Genomic DNA, 20,844 nt, shown 5'->3' with positions numbered 1-20,844 from the left:
CCAAATGGACAATGACCCCCAAGCATACATCCAAAGTTGTGGCAAAATGGCTTAAGAATAACAAAGTCAAGGTATTGGAGTGGCCATCACAAAGCCCTGATCTCAATCCTATAGAAAATTTGTGGGCATAACTGAAAAAGCGTGTGCGAGCAAGGAGGCCTACAGACCTGACTCAGTTACACCAGCTGTCAGGAGGATGGGCCAAAATTCACCCAACTTATTGTGGGAAGCTTGTGGAAAGCTACACTAAACGTTTGACCCAAGATTAAATAATTTAAGGCAATGCTACCAAATACTAATTGAGTGTAGGTAAACTTCTGACCCACTAAGAATGTGATGAAAGAAATAAAAGCTGAAAGAAATCATTATTTCTACTATTATTCTGACATTTCACATTCTTGGTGATCCTAACTGACCCAAGACAGGGAATTTTTACTCGGATTAAATGTCAGGAATTGTGGAAAACTGAGTTTAAATGTATTTGGCTAAGGTGTATGTAAACTTCCGACTACAACGCTATGTGTGTATGTATGTGTGTGTATGTATATGTATATGTATATGTATATGTGTATGTGTATGTGTATGTGTATGTGTATGTGTATGTGTGTGTGTGTGTGTGTGTGTCTGTGTGTGTGTGTGTGTGTGTGTGTGTGTGTGTGTGTGTGTGTGTGTGTGTGTGTGTGTGTGTGTGTGTGTGTGTGTGTGTGTGTGTGTGTGTGTATATATATATATATATATATATAGATTGTTTTCGTCAAGCAGTAGTGTGTGTGTATACACACATATACATACATACATATACACTGCTGCTTGACGAAAACAATCTCGGTCGACCAACAGTCGAATCACTAAACAATCGACTAATTGGGGTCGGCCCTAATCTATATAGTGCAAACTAATGAGGCGAACTCAGTGAAGTTCAATCTCTTGCGTCTCTGCATGACATGGCACTTCTTCTGCGCAGGCAGTCCTGGAGGTGCATGGCTGCATACGCGCGCAGCTTAGAGGGAACATTGGTAGTAAGTACACCATCATGCTTTTGGGTGTCTTTTCAGATTCCAGAATAATTCTTTAGTTGTGGACATTACATCACTTCACTCCCTCTTGGTCCTCATCTTTGTAAGTCACCTTGATTTTGCAACTGTGTTTTACTAGTTTCTTCATGACATTTGTTAGCGAAGTCCATGACAGTAGCTAAAGCAAAGGGCTATAGCAGTCGACTACAAATGCATGCTGGGCATGCCCTGAACTTGTGAAGTGAGGGCTACCTACTGGAGCGCTATTTGAGCAAAATTGGAGAGGGCGAGAAAGCTAATGCTCCAGGCTTTGGGAATCTCGCTCTGCACTCCAGTCAAATTGGGCACACTTGTCATGACGTTGGCCTGTGGGTAAGGTTTATGACCCTCCCATAAATACCTTTCTCCCTTCCCTCTCTCTCCCTCTCCTGGAGTACTCTTGAATAGCCTTTGTTAAACATAGAGAGTTTGGGACCATCATGGGGGGAAAGGAACCATATTTCGGTAATAGAACCAGTTGAAAATATGCATTGGTACTTAATGAATATGATGTCAGTTCAGTTGTCATCTGAGACAATATGACTGATGACAGGACGACATAAACTGTATCTGGGAAAGTCTATATATTCTAATTATCAGATTCACATGTAATTGTTGTGCAATTTAAATGTTTAAATATGACACTATTTGTGAAAGGATTAAATGTAATTTTAGCTTCCAAATGAGAGAATTGTGTTTTCAAAAAGTTAGAGCTCTGCTCAATCAGTGACCCACCCCTGTAAAGAGACATGGGCTATAAAACTATGAAAACACACCCTTCTCCCTCCTCTATATAAAGCCTTGACGAAAATGTAACCTCTTGTTCCGGGTACATTAGGATGACGATCCGATGTCAGAATGGTTCAGATAATAACTACAGATGGAAGCCAACATCAGCGTGAGCTTTGGTTGCGAATGGTATGAACTTTGAACTCTTATTCACTACAGAAGTGATACCTGCTAGCCGTTGAGTTAGCAGCGGCCGCTGTAAACGTGGGCTAGGAAAGGACGGACGACATATCCAGCCTAACACACAACGACAATACTACAACGTATCCAATTTACCGCCTCTGACATTCTTCCGAGGACAGGAAGATCTCCGTTGGCTAACACGGCCAGCATCTAGGACCAACCTACCGAAGCGCAGATCAGAGTAAATATTTATTGCATTTTCCTTTTCCAAATGGGCGGTAATTTAGAATGCATAAGATACTGTATTTACGATAGCATGGCTTCTCCCTTTGTTTCTCAGTCTTCCCGCTCTTTCACTCAAACCCAACCTCCTTTCCATTGTGTAACCAGCCGTCATGTCGGCTCCGTCCACCAGGGACGTTTTCTGTATGACATAATTTGCATTCTGTGTATATGTAATTCTGTGTGATTAGTTAGGTATTTAGTAAATAAATAATTAAACCTAAGTTTGTATTGCTGATTCAACTTGTTAGCCAGGGTTCGTGAAGATAACCAAGAATTTGCAACTTTCAGATGAGACTGAAATAAGGTGATGATTAATATTGACTGCTATTGATGATAAATATTACTAGGTCTTTAAGAGTTTATTCAGAAGATAACAGCTCTATAAACACTCTTTCGTGGTGCCCCGATTTTCTAGTTAATTACATTTACATGATTAGCTCAATCAGGTAATATTAATTACAGAGAAAGGATTTTATAGAATAGCATGTCATATCACTTAATCCGGCATAGCCAAAGACACGACACACTACAGACTTAAGGGGAAATCCGCAGTTGAAAAGATAAAGCACATCCCACCTCTGTTCTGGTAAAAGAAAAGGCCAGGAGAAATGTAACCACTTAAATTCATAGACAATAATTGACAGTAATTGATGCAAGGACTGCCTATCCAAGGTAATCAGAATGATAGTTTCAAACATATTTTGAAGCTATACCGTGTTTATTTACATTTGAAATTTTTACAAACATTGGGTAAAACAAGCTAATATTTTGGGTTCTGATGTATGGAAGTTTAACTAAGCTCATGAGGCATCTCTAAGTTATATTCTTCAAGAATCAATGAGTGTATTTAATTTATTTATAAGTCCAAAATTGGGATGCGGCAATTGCGTATTGCCCCTTTAAATGACAACATATTCTCTCATAGTAAAGTGAAAAGGATAAGCGTAGATAAAGTCCAAAGGATAAGATCAAAATGGCCCCCTGGTTCACAAATCTTCACATAAACATTGTTAAAACGTGAGATAGCGCACACACATACACACAAAAAACCCACCACTGTGCCTCTCACCCTGCCTCCCAATATCACTTCCCCTTTCTTCAGTACCCTACCACCCTTCCACCCAATGGGTGGATTAAGCAATGATTTACACATCACAAGCTCTACAAGCCTTGCTGATAGGTGCTTTGCTTATAGAGACCATTACCCCAAATATAGCCTGTGGTCTGGTCAGAGCCCATATTTATACAGCAACCCTGAGTAGAAGAGCCGATTAATTTAAAGCGGAACCTAGATTAGCACTCCTACCCTGAGACTCTTTATGAATTTACATCTTGCTCTCTTGAATTTCACTCTACCATACTGAAAACAAACCAGGCAAAAATAATGCCAAAGTCGAGACTAACCTGAGCAAAGAGGTAGGACATGACGGTGTCGTCTAAGACGGGGCTCTCCAGCCCCTTGTTGACCCCATAGCGGTGGGCACAGGAGGCTCGGTTGTTATACCAGCCAGGGAAGTAGTACCTAGAGGGAGAGAGAGGGGAAAGAAACAGGGTGGTGGCACAAGAAAACAGAGCAACTAGTGGTTAGAGCGATAAATAAAAGCAGCCAATGGATAGCCTACCATGCAAAGGATGACTAGCCTGTATAGGTGGCAGTAATAGCTTTCCTTATATTTCTTATGCAACAAATACGTACTTACCGTATCAGCAACAAATGAGAACAGCAAAACAAGAAAACTGCCAGGACACGTCCTCTGGCTGTGGTTCAATGTGGAGAAGGACTTTCATTCCAAAATAGCAGTTTGACATGTAACAGTCACATGTCCTTCATACAGGCATTTTCTGCCTGTACGAACAATTATAACCACTGCTACTGAACTGAACTAATATTTATACCAAATGTTTTAGGGTCCACACACAGATCGGCTACACATCCATAGACGTACATGTCTTTTTTATCCGCAATGCACTTTAATGACTCAAAGAAGAGTATTCAACTATGTGCTTTTTTTGTTGTTGAGCTCTCCTAGCTGTGCCGTTGAGAAACTATAGCAAAGCACCCTTGTAGTTGTTCTGTTTGGAACACAGCCCCACGTCCCCGCCATCAAACAAGTACGGTTATTGTTCACGCAATCCCCAAAAACGGCCCATTATAAACAGCTATCTGGGTCAGGTGGGCATAATTTGAAATATTGTTCTGTTGCCAACATGACTAGGTGAGTTATAAAATACGATCTTACAGTGCTAGACATTCACAGGGCGATTCAGAGAACCAGACGGTAATTTCACTGCACATAGAATGGAGTCATGCGTGCATTCAGGTGCAAGTTCCGTGGCAAATTTTTATCACAATAGACATAGGCTTATTCTGTTCAGAACAACCCAGGGTATGACGCCATGTCATCTTGTAACTGCACGTCAAACAGTGATCGTAAACGTTGACTGTTAATGACATAAGTGTTCATGTGAAGTGCATATTTGGACTCAAGTTTTTGGCTTGCTTGTATGACATCAAAGTGGTATTTACTATAAATCCTCATCGTCTCATCCTTTTAAAATACATAGTCTCTTCCTAATTTTAAAGCCTTCCCTTCCCTCAGAAGACCAAAAAATGCCCAATTAGCAGGAGGGTTGGCGGAAGCTTCTTGAAGTGTGCGGTGCTCAAGTTCAGAACGACTGTCAGTCAAAACCCACACAGCGCTGTGAAAACGCTGAACCTGAGCTCTGACATCATTTATAGCGTGTTACTGTACAGCCACTGCGTCCCAATTTAGGCACTTATCAGTGCCCAAATCTGCCATTTTCAACCCGCACAGGGGTACGAGTATAACGGGCTACCGAACATATTCCTCTTAACAGTACATGTATTGCATGATTCATAAAAATTGCTTCCATCCTAGTATTTTTAATCAGCCATCTTTCCTGAAGCAACATTCGAGCCTTGGGAGTTTTGAGAACCACTCGGTAGGAGAGTAGAGTTTATCTGCATACTACGGTCACTACATGCCTCGCCCAATGCCAGAGGCTGCTAGCTAGGACACCAGTAGTGTCCTTCGCCCCCTACCTGACGAGTACTGCTTTCCCACAGTTATTTTAATGTTATGGCGAGGGTAGTGCAACGCGAGAGTTGGATTGGCTACACAAGCTAACTACTTCCCTTGCCTTAATGTTAAAATAACTGCGCGAAAGCAGTGCTCGGCAGGCGGGGGCGAAGGACACTATATACCGATGTCCCCTATCTAGCTATCAGCCTCGTTCGGTGGGTTTTTGGTGCATTTACCGCCACCTATTGTGCTGCAGTCTGGGACAGAAACCGCGCTAGCAGCCACAATGGCAGTGGCCGCAGCATTTAGCGAGGCATAGTAAGCGCCACGTAGTAACATCAGTCCGCAGATAGACATTATTGCGGTAGGAAGTCAGCAACTTGATTCACATTGTGAGGAGGGCCAACTAGAGGACTGAGAAGGCACTACACCTCGCTCCAAGTTGAATTGGGACACCACTCCCACGCCATACCACTTGTGGGATAGCGCAAAACGGAGGGGAAGGGCTAAGGAGGTGGGTTATTAGAATTGAGCCAAAGAGTAAGATGTCATAGAAGATAAAAGAACATTGTATATAATTGTGCATACCACAGTACAATGATACTTTGATTAAACTTCATTACCACTGTAATTTCACACTTGAATTCCTCCATTTTTTTATAAATCTATTCCAACTAAATATTTCCTTTTCAACAGAGAAATAAATTGTGCTAGACCTCTGATCCCATGCCACTTCCTAGTTCCTACCTCACTCTGAAGAGGAGCATCTCATTTGCTGATTCGTCCAGTTTGAGGATGTGATTGGGTGGGAACCACATGCGGTCGCTCTCCCTCATCAGGCCAAATAGGCTGCAGTACATTGGTGACAGGCCTGGGACACAGGAGAGAACAGAAAAATGTAAAAAATTGACACTAAAGATACCCATAGGCGTCGATCCCTGGTCGAGTCACACGGAAACACTAAAAAGTGGGACCGGATGCCTCTGCTTGGCACATACAGCATTAAGGAGATGGATTGGGGCTAAGGCCCTGCGATAGACTAGTGTAGGGCTGGGCGATATGGCCAAAATATTATATCACAATATGTGTCTAATTTTTGATGGTATGGCGGTATGTGTTTATTAATAATACAAGTTCTAAATATGCTTTGAGTAGTGTATGACCCTATGGTTTGGTTTTAATGGGGCTTGCTTCTGATTGAACCGTATAAAACAAATCACCCAAAAATGTCAGCATTTTTACCAATTTCTGCATTTCCTTAACTCAATTGTTATCATTTCCACACTTTGCTACATTTGTCTTTGTATGCCTATTTTGTCAAACAGTAACTTTCCTTTATCAGAATAATTAATATCTTCTATGACCATGTATTTGCAATGTATTTGGGCCTCCCGAGTGGCGCAGCGGTCTAAGGCCCGGCATCTCGGTGCTAGAGGCGTCACTACAGACCCTGGTTCGATTAAGGGCTGTATCACCTTGATTGGGAGTCCCATAACAAGGCGCACAATTGGCCCAGCATTGTCCTGGTTAGGGTTTGGCAGTCATTGTAAATAAGAATTTATTCTTAACTGACTTGCGTAGTTAAATCAAATATTAAATAAATCAAATAAAAATAACATGCAAATGTATCTCATGGCAGTTCTTAATTTCACCACAAGGGGCAGTGTGCAGATTTTGAAGGTCCTTTTGGCAAGCTTTACACCACTCCAGCTGACGCTTGGCTAATTTGAAGGGATGTCCATATACTTGTGTACACACACACACACACACACACACACACACACACACACACACAGGGTCAAGAGTTTGGACACACCTACTCATTCAAGGGTTTTACTTTATTTTTTACTATTTCCTACATTGTAGAATAATAGTGACAACATCAAAACTATGACATAACATATATGGAATCATGTAGTAACCAATAAAGTCTTAAATCAAAATACATTTTACATTTTTGAGATTCTTCAAAGTAGTCAACCTTTGTCTTGATGACAGCTTTGCACAATCTTGGCATTCTCTCAACCAGCTTCATGAGGAATGCATTTCAATTAACAGGTGTGCCTTGTTTAGTTAAATTGTGGAATTTCTTTCCTTCTCAATGCATTTGAGCCTATCAGTTGTGCTGTGAGGTAGGGGTGGTATACAGAAGATGGTCTTTTACCAAATAGGACTAAGTCCATATTATGGCAAGAACAGCTCAAATAAGCAAAGACAACACATTACTTTAAGACATGAAGGTCAGTCAATCCTGAAAATTTCAAGAACTTTGAAAGTGCAGTCGCAAAAACCATCAAGCGCTATGATGAAACTGGCTCTCATGAGGACCGTCATGGGAAAGGAAGACCCAGAGGTACCTCTGGATAAGTTCATTAGAGCTAACTGCACTTCAGAGTGCAACCCAAATAAATGCTTCACAGAGTTCAAGTAACAGACACATCTCAACATCAACTGTTCAGAAGAGACTGTGTGAACCAGGCCTTCATGGGTCGAATTGCTGCAAAGAAACCACTACTACAAGGACACCAATAAGAAGAGACTTTCTTGGGCAAAAAAACACAAGCAATTGACATTAGACCAGTGGAAATCTGTCATTTGGTCTGATGAGTCCAAATTTGAGATTTTTGGTTCCAACCGCCGTGTTTTTGTGAGAAGCGGTGTGGGTGTACGGATGATCTCCGCATGTGTGGTTCCCTCAGTGGAGCATGGAGGAGGTGGTGTAATGGTGTGGGGGTGATTTGCTGGTGACACTGTCAGTAATATATTTAGGATTCAAGGCACACTTAACCAGCATGGCTACCACAGCATTCTGCAGCGATATGCCATGCCATCTGGTTTGGACTATCATTTGTTTTTCAACAGGACAATGACCCAAAAGACACCTCCAGGCTGTCTAAGGGCTTTTTGTCAAGGAGAGTGATGGACTGCTGCATCAGATGACTTGGCCTCCACAATCACCCAACCTCAACCCAGTTGAGATGGTTTGGGCTGAGTTGGACCGCAAAGTGAAGGAAAAGCAGCCAACAAGTGCTCGGCATATGTGGGAACTCCTTCAAGAATGTTGGAAAAGTATTCCTCATGAAGCTGGTTGAGAGAACACCAAGAGTGTGCAAAGCTGTCAAGCAAAAGGTGGCTAAAGGTGGCTACTTTGAATAATTTTTTGGTTACTAAAAGGATACCATATGTGTTATTTAATAGTTTTGATGTCTTCACTATTATTCTACAATGTAGAAAATAGTAAAAATACAAACTTGAATGAGTAGGTATTCTAAAACTTTTGACCAGTGTAGAGAGAGAGAGAGAGAGAGAGAGAGAGCGAGAGAGTTAAAATACAGTTGAAGACGTACTTAGCCAAATACATTTAAACTCAGTTTTTCACAGTGCCTGACATTAAATCGAAGTTAAAAAAATCCCTGTCTTAGGTCAGTTAGGATCACCACTTTATTTTAAGAATGTGACATGTCAGAATAATAGAGAGAATGACTTATTTCAGCTTTTCTTTCTTTCATCAGATTCCCAGTGGGTCAGAAGTTTACATACACCCAATTAGTATTTGGTAGCATTGCCTTTAAATTGTTTGTCTTGGGTCAAACATTTAGGGTAGCCTTCCACAAGTGTCCCACAATAAATTGGGTGAATTTAGGCCCATTCCTCCTGACAGCTGGAGTAACTGAGTCAGGTTTGTAGGCCTCTTTGCTCGCACAAGCTTTTTCAGTTCTGGCCACAAATTTTCTATGGGATTGAGGTCAGGGCTTTGATGGCCACTCCAATACCTTAACTTTGATGTCCTTACGCCATTTTGCCACAACTCTGGATGTATGCTTGGGGTCATTGTCCATTTGGAAGACCAAGCTTTAACTGATGACTTGAGATATTGCTTCAATATATCAACATAATTTTCCTACCTCATGATTCCATCTATTTTGTGAAGCGCACAAGTCCCTCCTGCAGCAAAGCACCCCCACAACATGATGCTGACACTCCCGTGTTTCACGGTTGGGATGGTGTTCTTCGGTTAACAAGTCTCCCCCTTTTTCCTCCAAACATAACAATGGTCATTATGGCCAAACAGTTATATTTTTGTTTCATTAGACCAGAGGACATTTCTCCAAAAAGTACAATCTTTGTCCCCATGTCCAGTTGCAAACTGTAGTCTAGAATTTTTATGGCAGTTTTGGAGCAGTGGCTGTTTCCTTGCTGAGCGGCCTTTCAGGTTATGTCGATATAGGAATCGTTTAACTGTGGATATATAATCTTTTGTACCGGTTTCCTCCAGCATCTTCACAAGGTCCTTTGCTATTTTTCTGGGATTGATTTGCACTTTTAGCACCAAAGGAGGTTCATCTCTAAGAGACAGAATGAGTCTCCTTCCTGAGCGGTATGACTGCTGCGTGGTCCCATGGTGTTTATACTTGTGTACCATTGCTTGTATAGATGAACGTGGTACCTTCAGACGTTTGGAAATTGCTCCCAAGGATGAACAAGACTTGTGGAGGTCTACAATTTGTTTTCTGAGGTCTTAGCTGAGTTCTTTTGATTTTCCCAAGCAAAGAGGCACTGAGTTTGAAGGTAGGCCTTGAAAAACATCCACAGGTACACCTCCAATTGACTCAAATGATGTCAATTAGCTATCAGAAGCTTCTAAAGCCATGACATAATTTTCTGGAATTTTCCAAGCTATTTAAAGGCACAGTCAACTTAGTGTATGTAAACTTCTGACCCACTGGAATTGTGAAAGTGAATTATAAGTGAAATAATCTGTCTAACAATTGTTTGAAAAATTACTTCTGTCATGCACAAAGTAGATGTAATAACAGACTTGCCAAAACTATAGTTTGTTAACAAGAAATTTGTGGAGTGGTTGAAAAACGAGTTTTAATGACTCCAACCTAAGTGTATGTAATCTTCCGAACATCAAATTGTACATACATAGTATTCTCTGCAGTGGTTTAAAAGTCATAAAAGACCCAAGACAGATCACCATATCATCATCCACATAGTGGAGTCATAACTTTACCCGGCATAAAAAGGTTTTATTTTGGCAAAAAAATGGGGTCCGGTTATAGGAGCCCCATGAAAAGGTTGCCATAATTGGGAGCCATGGTGCTCCCCATCGGCATGCCTCAGGGAAGTACTGATTCAGAAAGAAGGTGAGAGATTCTAGCCCTCTATGGTGGGGAATACAAGTACAGTGCACTGGAAAAGTATTCAGGCCCATTGACTATTTCCACATTATGCTAAACTTTGAACATTTAGATATTAAATAAATGATAGAGAAGCCTTGAATAGGAAGAGTGAAAGAGACTGGGTTGTAAAGTCAGAAGTTAATGGTTCTCTGTGGGAAGACCGATAGCTTTCGATAGCTTTGGAATGTGTTGGGTGGGGCGAAGGGAGGAGAGCAACGGTTGAGATAGGAGAGACATATGGACATCTGTGGACTAGGGGAAAGAGGGGTTGAGGTCAGGATGTGAGGTCAGTTCCCCTTATTAAGGGAGTAATCAGGGTTTAGTATCTGGTTACATTCTTTCTGTTGAACCATAAGATATAAGGATTGGAGAGAGGAGGAGTGTCCTAAAGTGGGATGTTGAGAAACGTTTTGCTGTCTGAATTACAACTGTACAGAACCATTGGGAAGAATTAAACTTGGTTAAAGCTTCTCTAGTGTCCGTGAGTTATTTACTCTGAAAAATAAGAACCTACCAGAATAGATCACAGGCGTAACAGGACTATCAACCTGCATGAAGGTAAAGTCCATCTTGGTTATGTCATTGGTTATGTCATCGTTATCTAAACAAACACTGTAGTCTGCCTAATGCTGTTTGTTTTTGAATACCATTGTCATGTCGGAGGGAAATTATCAATAAAAAGTTGGTGTTCATCAGTTTCCAATTCAATCAAAGTCTATGCGATTCTGAATCAAATGTGATATTAGCCTCAGTCAGCTCTTTTAGGATCCTGAAATGGCATTACAACAGCTTGAAACTTGTAAATAGATATTCCTGTATGTTTTTGCACACGCGTGTATATATTTGGGTTTCAATGTGTCTATGAATGGCATCCTTGTGCAGGGGACAAAGCTAAGGGCGAGGGGCCAGTGGAAAATGCAAGAAGAGGCTTGAGTCAGAGTAAAGACTAGATGTCGACCGATTAATCGGAATGGCCGATTTCAAGTTTTCATAACAATCAGTAAATCTGCATTTTTGGACACCAATCATGGCCGACTACATTGCACTCCAAGAGGAGACTGCGTGTTATGCGAGTGCAGCAATGTTATGTGGGTGCAGCAATGAGCTAGCTAGCATTAAACGTACAGTGCCTTGCGAAAGTATTCGGCCCCCTTGAACTTTGCGACCTTTTGCCACATTTCAGGCTTCAAACATAAAGATATAAAACTGTATTTTTAGTGGGACACAATCATGAAGTGGAACGACATTTATTGGATATTTCAAACTTTTTTAACAAATCAAAAACTGAAAAATTGGGCATGCAAAATTATTCAGCCCCCTTAAGTTAATACTTTGTAGCGCCACCTTTTGCTGCGATTACAGCTGTAAGTCGCTTGGGGTATGTCTCTATCAGTTTTGCACAACGAGAGACTGAAATTTTTTCCCATTCCTCCTTGCAAAACAGCTCGAGCTCAGTGAGGTTGGATGGAGAGCATTTGTGAACAGCAGTTTTCAGTTCTTTCCACAGATTCTCGATTGGATTCAGGTCTGGACTTTGACTTGGCCATTCTAACACCTGGATATGTTTATTTTTGAACCATTCCATTGTAGATTTTGCTTTATGTTTTGGATCATTGTCTTGTTGGAAGACAAATCTCCGTCCCAGTCTCAGGTCTTTTGCAGACTCCATCAGGTTCTTCCAGAATGGTCCTGTATTTGGCTCCATCCATCTTCCCATCAATTTTAACCATCTTCCCTGTCCCTGCTGAAGAAAAGCAGGCCCAAACCATGATGCTGCCACCACCATGTTTGACAGTGGGGATGGTGTGTTCAGGGTGATGGGCTGTGTTGCTGTGTTGCTTGCTTTATTGTTGCCAAAAAGTTCAATTTTGGTTTCATCTGACCAGAGCACCTTCTTCCACATGTTTGGTGTGTCTCCCAGGTGGCATGTGGCAAACTTTAAACAACACTTTTTATGGATATCTTTAAGAAATGGTTTTCTTCTTGCCACTCTTCCATAAAGGCCAGATTTGTGCAATATACGACTGATTGTTGTCCTATGGACAGTCTCCCACCTCAGCTGTAGATCTCTGCCATTCATCCAGAGTGATCATGGGCCTCTTGGCTGCATCTCTGATCAGTCTTCTCCTTGTATGAGCTGAAAGTTGAGGGACGGCCAGGTCTTGGTAGATTTGCAGTGGTCTGATACTCCTTCCATTTCAATATTATCGCTTGCACAGTGCTCCTTGAGATGTTTAAAGCTTGGGAAATCTTTTTGTATCCAAATCCGGCTTTAAACTTCTTCACAACAGTATCTCGGACATGCCTGGTGTGTTCCTTGTTCTTCATGATGCTCTCTGCGCTTTTAACGGACCTCTGAGACTATCACAGTGCAGGTGCATTTATACGGAGACTTGATTACACACAGGTGGATTGTATTTATCATCATTAGTCATTTAGGTCAACATTGGATCATTCAGAGACCCTCACTGAACTTCTGGAGAGAGTTTGCTGCACTGAAAGTAAAGGGGCTGAATAATTTTGCACACCCAATTTTTCAGTTTTTGATTTGTTAAAAAAGTTTGAAATATCCAATAAATGTCGTTCCACTTCATGATTGTGTCCCACTTGTTGTTGATTCTTCACAAAAAAATACAGTTTTATATCTTTATGTTTGAAGCCTGAAATGTGGCAAAAGGTCGCAAAGTTCAAGGGGGCCGAATACTTTCGCAAGGCACTGTATCTTATAAAAAACAATCAATCTTAACATAATCCTAGTTAAACTAGTAATATCATCAACCATGTGTAGTTATCTAGCTTGTCCTGCGTTGCATATAATCGATGCGGTACCTGTTAATTTATCATTGAATCATAGCCCACTTCGCCAAACGGGTGATTTAACAAGCGCATTCGCTAAAAAAAAAATCACAATCGTTGCACCAATGTGTACGAACCATAAACATCAATGCCTTTCCTAAAATCAATACACAAGTATATATTTTTAAACCTGCATATTTAGTTAATGTTGCCTGCTAACATTAATTTCTTTTAACTAGGGAAATTGTGTCACTTCTCTTGCGTTCTGTGTAACAGAGTCAGGGTATATGCAGCAATTTGGGCTGCCTGGCTCGTTGCGAATTGTGAAGACTATTTCTTCCTAACAAAGACAACCAACTTCGCCAAACGGGGGATGATTTAACAAAATCGCATAATCGTTGCACGAATGTACCTAACCATAAACATCAATGCCTTTCTTAAAATCAATACACAAGTATATATTTTTAAACCTGCATATTTAGTTAAAAGAAATTCAGGTTGGCAGGCAATATTAAACTAGGGAAATTGTGTCACTTCTCTTGCGCTCATTGCACGCAGAATTGGGGTATATGCAACAGTTTGGGCCTCCTGGCTCATTGCAGAATAATTTGCCAGAATTGAACGTAATTATGACGGAACATGGAAGGTTGTGTAATGTAGCAGGAATATTTAGACTTTTGGATGCCACCCGTTAGATAAAATACAGAACGGTTCCGTATTTCACTGAAAAAATAAACGTTTATTTTTATTTTTAAGGCTCGTAATTTCTGTGTGTTATTATGTTATAATTAAGTCTATGATTTGAAATTTGATAGAGCAGTCTGACTGAGCAGTGGTAGAAAGCAGCAGGCTAATAGCGTTTCAAACGTCACTCGCTCTGAGACTTGGAGTAGTTGTTCCCCTTGCTCTGCAAGGGCCGCGGCTTTTGTAGAGCGATGGGTAACGATGCTTCGAGTGTGGCTGTTGTCGATGTGTTCCTAGTTCGAGCCCAGGTAGGGGCGAGGAGAGGGATGGAAGCTATACTGTTACACTGGCAATAGTAAAGTGCCTATAAGAACATCCAATAGTCAATGGTATATGAAATGCAAATGGTAGAGAGAGAAATAGTCCAATAATTCCTATAATAACCTCAACCTAAAACTGCTTACCTGGGAATAATGAAGACTCATGTTAAAAGGAACCACCAGCTTTCATATGTTCTCATGTTCTGAGCAAGGAACTGAAACGTTAGCTTTTTTACATGGCACATATTGCACTTTTACTTTCTTCTCCAACACTTTGTTTTTGCATTATTTAAACCAAATTGTACGTTTCATTATTTATTTGAGGCTAAATTGATTTGATTGATGTATTATATTAAGTTAAAATAAGTGTTCATTCAGTATTTTTGTAATTGTCATTATTACAAATAAATACATAAATAATAATAAATCGGCCGATTAATCCGTAGCGGCTTTTTTTGGTCCTCCAATAATCGGTATTGGCATTGAAAAATCATAATCGGTCGACCTCTAGTAAAGACAGAATACAACAAGCCTGAGAATGGATGAAGTTCAGATGTCGTGGGCCAGGCCTCAGCAACACTATCTCTGCAGCTCAACCTACAACAACAAACTCTATAAGACAAGTGTGTTACACACATAAGGAAGAAGAGAGATAGTAGATGACAGAAACAGGAAGTGAGAGTACAGTGCCGAGTGACAACAGGAAGAGAAACCTTGCAGAGCATATTGTGTGGTGGAGGTTAGTTGGGTGATTGTCATGAAAACAGTTTTAACCATGGTAGTAACAAATTGAAATAGTAAGACTGAAATTATAAAACCATGATGCATCTGCAACACTATCATTCGGTAGAATAAAATGCCTAGTGTAAGGTACAGTGTCTGATTTGAATTATGTAACTTCTCAACCAAATTCTCATTACTGAAATACGTTTGGATAAAATTGGGTAAATTTGATAGAATTGTACTTTAGATTATTTTTTAATTTTTTTAATTAAACTAAATATGTTGCTGTAGTTTGTCCATAAATCATAAAAATGGTATACTAGTTGAAGTTCACAATTTTGGTTTTATTCACCTTTGATGCATCATCTAGGAGTAGTAGTCCTTAGATTAACAAATACATTTAATTCCTTCAGAATGAGGTTCTTATTCTCAAACACCCCCTTTACACCAACCTTATTACCGAAATGACTAAAAAGTTAAAAATTGGGAAAAACTTAGAAAACCATTACCAACATGGAGGCATGAATGGGCTTTAGTGATGTGTTCAATTGTTTGCCGACTCACAATGGCTGTCTAAGATTACTTGCATATTGAGCTATAATTATTGGCTATTTTATTAACAAGAACCTTAATTTCGGTCATGGTAATAAGCTAATTCTAATGTATAGTCAATGGGTGTGCTGTGCTGGTACTATTCCGGGATTCTGGCCTTCTAGGCAGAGTTCCTCTGTCCAGTGTCTGTGTTCTTTTGCCCATCTTAATCTTCTCTTCTTATTGGCCAGTCTGATATTTGGCTTTTTCTTTGCAACGCTGCCTAGAAGGCCAGCATCCCGGAGTCGCTTCTTCACTGTTGACTTTGAGACTGGTGTTTTGTGGGTACCATTTAATGAAGCTGCCAGTTGAGGACCTGTGAGGAGTCGGTTTCTCAAACTATACACTAATGTACTTGTCCTCTTGCTCAGTTGTGCACCGGGGCCTCCCACTCCTCTTTCTATTCTGGTTAGAGACAGTTTGCTCTGTTCTGTGAAGGGAGTAGTACACCGCGTTGTACAAGATCTTCAGTTTCTTGTCAATTTCTCACATGGAATAGCCTTCATTTCTCAGAACAAGAATAGACTGCAGGAACTACAAGAATAGAGTTTCAGAAGATCTTTGTTTCTAGCCATTTTGAGCCTGTAATCGAACCCACAAATGCTGATGCTCCAGATACTCAACTAGTCTAAAGAAGGCCAGTTTCATTGCTTCTTTAATCAGAACAAAAGTTTTTAGCTGTGCGAACATAATTGAAAACGGGTTTTCTAATGAGCAATTAGCCTTTTAAAATTATAAACTTGGATTAGCTAACACAACGTGCCATTGGAACACAGGAGTGATGGTTGCTGATAATGGGGCTCTGTACGCCTATGTTGATAATCCATTTTTTAAATGTTTTTTTTTAATTAAAAAAATAAATAATAATCTGCCGTTTCCAGCTACAATAGTCATTTACAACATTAACAATGTTTAAAAACATTTTATTAAAATTTTATTTTTACATTTTACCCCCTTTTTCTCCCCAAATTTCTGATCAATTTGATGTGTATTTTAAAATTTTATTAAAATTTTATTTTTACATTTTACCCCCTTTTTCATGGTATCCAATTGTTAGTAGCTACTATCTTGTCTCTTTTCTACAACTCCTGTACGGGCTCGGGAGAGACGAGGGTCGAAAGTCATGCGTCCTCCAATACACAACCCAACCAAGCCGCACTGCGCCTGGCCCGCCACAGGAGTCGCTGGTGTGCAATGAGACAAGGATATCCCTACCGGCCAAACCCTCCCTATCCCGGACGACGCTGGGCCAATTGTGCGTCGGCCCACGGACCTCCCGGATCTCGGCCGGTTGCGACAGAGCCTGGGCGCGAATCCAGAGTCTCTGGTGGCACAGCTGGCACAGCTTAACCACTACGCCACCCGGGAGACCCATTTGATGTGATTTTAAAATGGACAAAAATGTTTGCTTTTCTTTCAAAAACAAGGACATTTCTAAGTGACCCCAAACTTTTGAACGGTAGTGTATATTATCATCGAAACCGCATTATTATTTTTGCACTAGTTGGCTGTACCTGCAGCAAAATTCCAGTATGATCCTTCATAGCTTGTTCTCCATATTTCTAAATAGTGTCAATTTGCTCTCAGCACTTATTTCCATGACTGATCAAAATGAGTTATGTCGTCTCTCTTGTCCCTCTGCAGCAGAGAAGATGGTGACCAATATGTTTGGAACATTGAATTGCAATAAAATGTCAGTGTCGAATAGCAATACATATCGTATCAGCATCAAAGTGATAATATTGTATCATGAGGTCCCTTGTACACACGGGAGACTACTCACTGCCCCATGGAGGAGTTAAACGTCAGAAGGAAAAGGGGGAGTGAGAGACAGAGAGCGCGAGAGTGAGAGCAATAGAGCGAGAAAGAGAGCTGCAGGGTGCTTATCAGTGTGAGACATTCTGAGTGTGTTTGAGAGAGATAGAGAAATAGAGAACACAAAAGCAACAAGTCGACAGCCTGCCGAGGTCGGTGTAAAGTGTATGAACACCCGGGACTGAGGTATAATCTACAGTGCCTTCAGAAAGAATTCACACCCATTGACTTTTTTTTTAAATTGCGATTTTTGGTCACTGGCCTACACACAAATTAATTAAAGATGAAAAGCTGAAATGTATTGAGTCAATAAGTACTCAACCCCTTTGTTTATGTGAGGCCTTATTTCAGGAGTAAAATGTGCATAAGTCACATAATAAGCTGCATGGACTGTGTGCAATAGAGTTTAACGATTGTTTAATGAATACCTTATCTCTGTATCGCACACATACAATCTGTAAGGTCCTTCAGCAGTGAATTTCAAACACACGTTCAACCACAAAGACCAGGGAGGTTTTCCAATGCCTCGCAAAGAAGGGTACCTATTGGTAGACGGTGTAAAATAAAAAATAAAAGGCACACGCCCCCTTTTCCTTCTGACGTTAAACTACTCCATACTGCAGTGTAGACATATGGAGCTGTGAGTAGTTTCCCGTGAGTCATAGGGCTGGGAATTGCAAGGGACATCATGATACGATATTATCACGTCACTTTGATGCCGATAAGATATGTATTGCGATTTGACACTGACATTTTATTGCAATTCAAGGGTTATTATTTTATATATATATAAATAAATAAAATAACCCTTTGAGCACGGTGACGTTACACCCAGATACTACACAGATACAGGTGTCCTTCCTAACTCAGTTGCCGGAGTGGAAGGAGACCACTCTGGGATTTCACAATGAGGCCAATTGACACAGTTAGAGTTTGATGGCTGTGATAGGATAAAACTGAAGACGGATGAACAACGTTCTAGTTATTTCACAATACTAACCAAATGTAATGATCCAAGGGGAATTATGGTAGAAAATGGGTTTCTTCTTTTTGTCATTTTAGTGAGATAGTTGTATTATTTTCAAGCATAATAATGGCCGCATCATGTTCTGGGAATGCTCGTAATCGTTAAGGAGTGGGGAGTTTTTCAGGATTAAAAAAATACACAGAATGGAGCTAAGCACAGGGAAAACCCTAGAGGAAAAACTGGTTCAGTCTGCTTTCCACCAGACACTGGGAGATGGATTCACCTTTCAGCAGGACAATAACCTAAAAAGGCACAATGTACACTGGAGTTCCTTACCAAGACGACAGTGACTGAGTTACACTTTTGACTTATATCTACTTGAAAATCTATGGCAGGACCTCAAAATTGTTGTCTAGCAATAATCAACAACCAATTTGAGAGCTTGAATCATTTTAAAAATAATAAATGGGCAAATGCTACACAATCCAGGTGTGGACAGCTCTTAAAAATACTTACCCAGAAAGACTCAACGCTCTAATCGCTGCCAAAAGGTGCTTCTATGAAGTATTCGCTCAGCGTTGTAAATATTTACAGTGCCTTCAAAGTATTCAGACCCCTTGACTTATTCCACATTTTGCTGTTACAACCTTATTCTAAAATGTAAATAGTTTTTTCTCCTCAATCTACACACAGTACTCCATAATGACAGCGCAAAAACAGCTTTTAGAAAAAAAATGGAAATGTCACATTTACATAATTATTCAGACCCTTTACTCAGTACTCTGTTGAAGCATCTTCTGCAGTGATTACAGCATCGAGTCTTCTTGCATATGACACTACAAGCTTGGCACACCTACATGTGGGGAGTTTCTCCCATTCTTCTCTGCAGTTCCTCTCAAGCTCTGTCAGGTTGGATGGGGAGCGTTGCTGCACAGCTGTTTTCAGGTCTCTCCAGAGATGTTTGATCGGGCTGTGGCTGGGCCACTCAAGGACATTCAGAGACTTGGCCTGTCCCAAAGTCACTCCTGCGTTGTCTTGGCTGTGTGTTTAGGGTCATTGTCCTGTTAAAAGGTGAACCGTCGACCGGTCTGAGGCCCTGAGCGCTCTGGAGCAGGTTTTCATCAAGGATCTCTCTGTACTATTCTCCGTTCATCTTCGCCTCGATCCTAACTTGCCTCGCAGTCCCTGCCACTGAAAACATCCCCACAACATGATGCTGCCACCACCATGATTCACCGTAGGGATGGTGTCAGGTTTCCTCCAGACGTGACGCTTGGCATTCAGTCCAAATAATTCAATCTTGGTTTCATCAGACCAGAGAATGTCATTTCTCATGGTCTGAGAGTCTTTAGGTGCCTTTTGCCAAACTACAAGCGGGCTGTCATGTGCCTTTAGCCGAGGAGTGGCTTCTGTCTGGCCACTCTACCATAAAGGCCTGCAGAGATCGTTGTCTTTCTGGAAGGTTCTCCCATCTCCACAGAGGAACTCTAGAGCTCTGTCAGAGTGACCATCAGGTACCTGGCTCACCTCCATGACCAAGGCCTTTCTCCCCCAATTGCTCAGTTTGGCCGGGAGCCAGCGCAAGGAAGAGTCTTGGTGGTTACAAACTTCTTCCATTTAAGAATGATGGAGGCCACTGTGTTCTTGAGGACCTTCAATGCTACAGAGATTTTTTGTTCTGTGCCCAGTTCTGTGCTTCAACACAATCCTGTCTTGGAGCGCTACAGACAATTCCTTCAACCATGGCTTTGTTTTTGCTCTGACATGCACTGTCAACTGTGGGACCTTACATAGACAGGTGTGTGCCTGTCCAATCAATTGAATTTACCACAGGTGGAATCCAATCAAGTTGTAGAAACATCTCAAATATGCTCAATGTAAACAGGATGCACCTGAGCTCAATTTTGAGTCTCATAGCAAAGGGTCTGAATACTTAAGTGAAAAGGTATCATTTTTTCATACATTTGCAAAAATTTCATTTTTTTGTTAATTTGTCATTATGGGGTAATGATTGTAGATTGTTAAGAAAAAATACACATTTAATCAATTTTAAAATAAAGCTGTAACTTAACAAAACGTGGAAACAGTCAATGGGCCTGAATACTTTCCGATTTAAGAATTTTGCTAAGATTTCTACAAACATGTTTTCACTATGTCATTGTGGGGTATTGTGTGTGAGGAAATCTAGTTAATCCATTTTGAATTCAGGCTGTAACAAAATGTGGAATAAATCAAGGGTTAGGAATACTTTCTGAAGGCACTGTACACGAGCGCTTCCCAACCTTGTCCGTTCTGTGGACCAACAAATTATCGTCAAAAACTCGAGGACTACCATTTGTGGAGTCGCAGATAAAATAAATTACATACAAATGTAGTCTATTTTAGCAGTGAATGTCACAAAGGCCTATTTTTATAAACAATTTGCATTGTGAAAAGTAATGTAAATTTGCTTATAATACCACCAAC

At 40.7% G+C, this 20,844-nt stretch overlaps 1 protein-coding gene across 2 annotated transcripts in view; it reads right to left on the bottom strand.

Annotated features, from left to right (window-relative positions):
• The window catches only part of LOC112219669 (tyrosine-protein kinase JAK2-like), a 93,320-nt gene that overhangs the window by 48,039 nt on the left and 24,437 nt on the right, over nucleotides 1–20,844 (bottom strand). For both annotated transcript variants that reach the window (XM_042302091.1, XM_024381132.2), the window contains exons 3-4: nucleotides 6,044–6,167; nucleotides 3,657–3,774 (exon numbers count right to left, since the gene is read on the bottom strand). In XM_042302091.1, coding sequence (XP_042158025.1) covers nucleotides 3,657–3,774; nucleotides 6,044–6,167 — 242 coding nt within the window. The remainder of the gene's footprint in view (nucleotides 1–3,656; nucleotides 3,775–6,043; nucleotides 6,168–20,844) is intronic.

The sequence above is a fragment of the Oncorhynchus tshawytscha genome, linkage group LG20 (assembly GCF_018296145.1).
Source record: "Oncorhynchus tshawytscha isolate Ot180627B linkage group LG20, Otsh_v2.0, whole genome shotgun sequence".
Lineage (NCBI taxonomy): Eukaryota > Metazoa > Chordata > Actinopteri > Salmoniformes > Salmonidae > Oncorhynchus > Oncorhynchus tshawytscha.
Note: the sequence above shows the minus strand (reverse complement) of the source record. Positions and strands in the feature narration are given on the sequence as shown.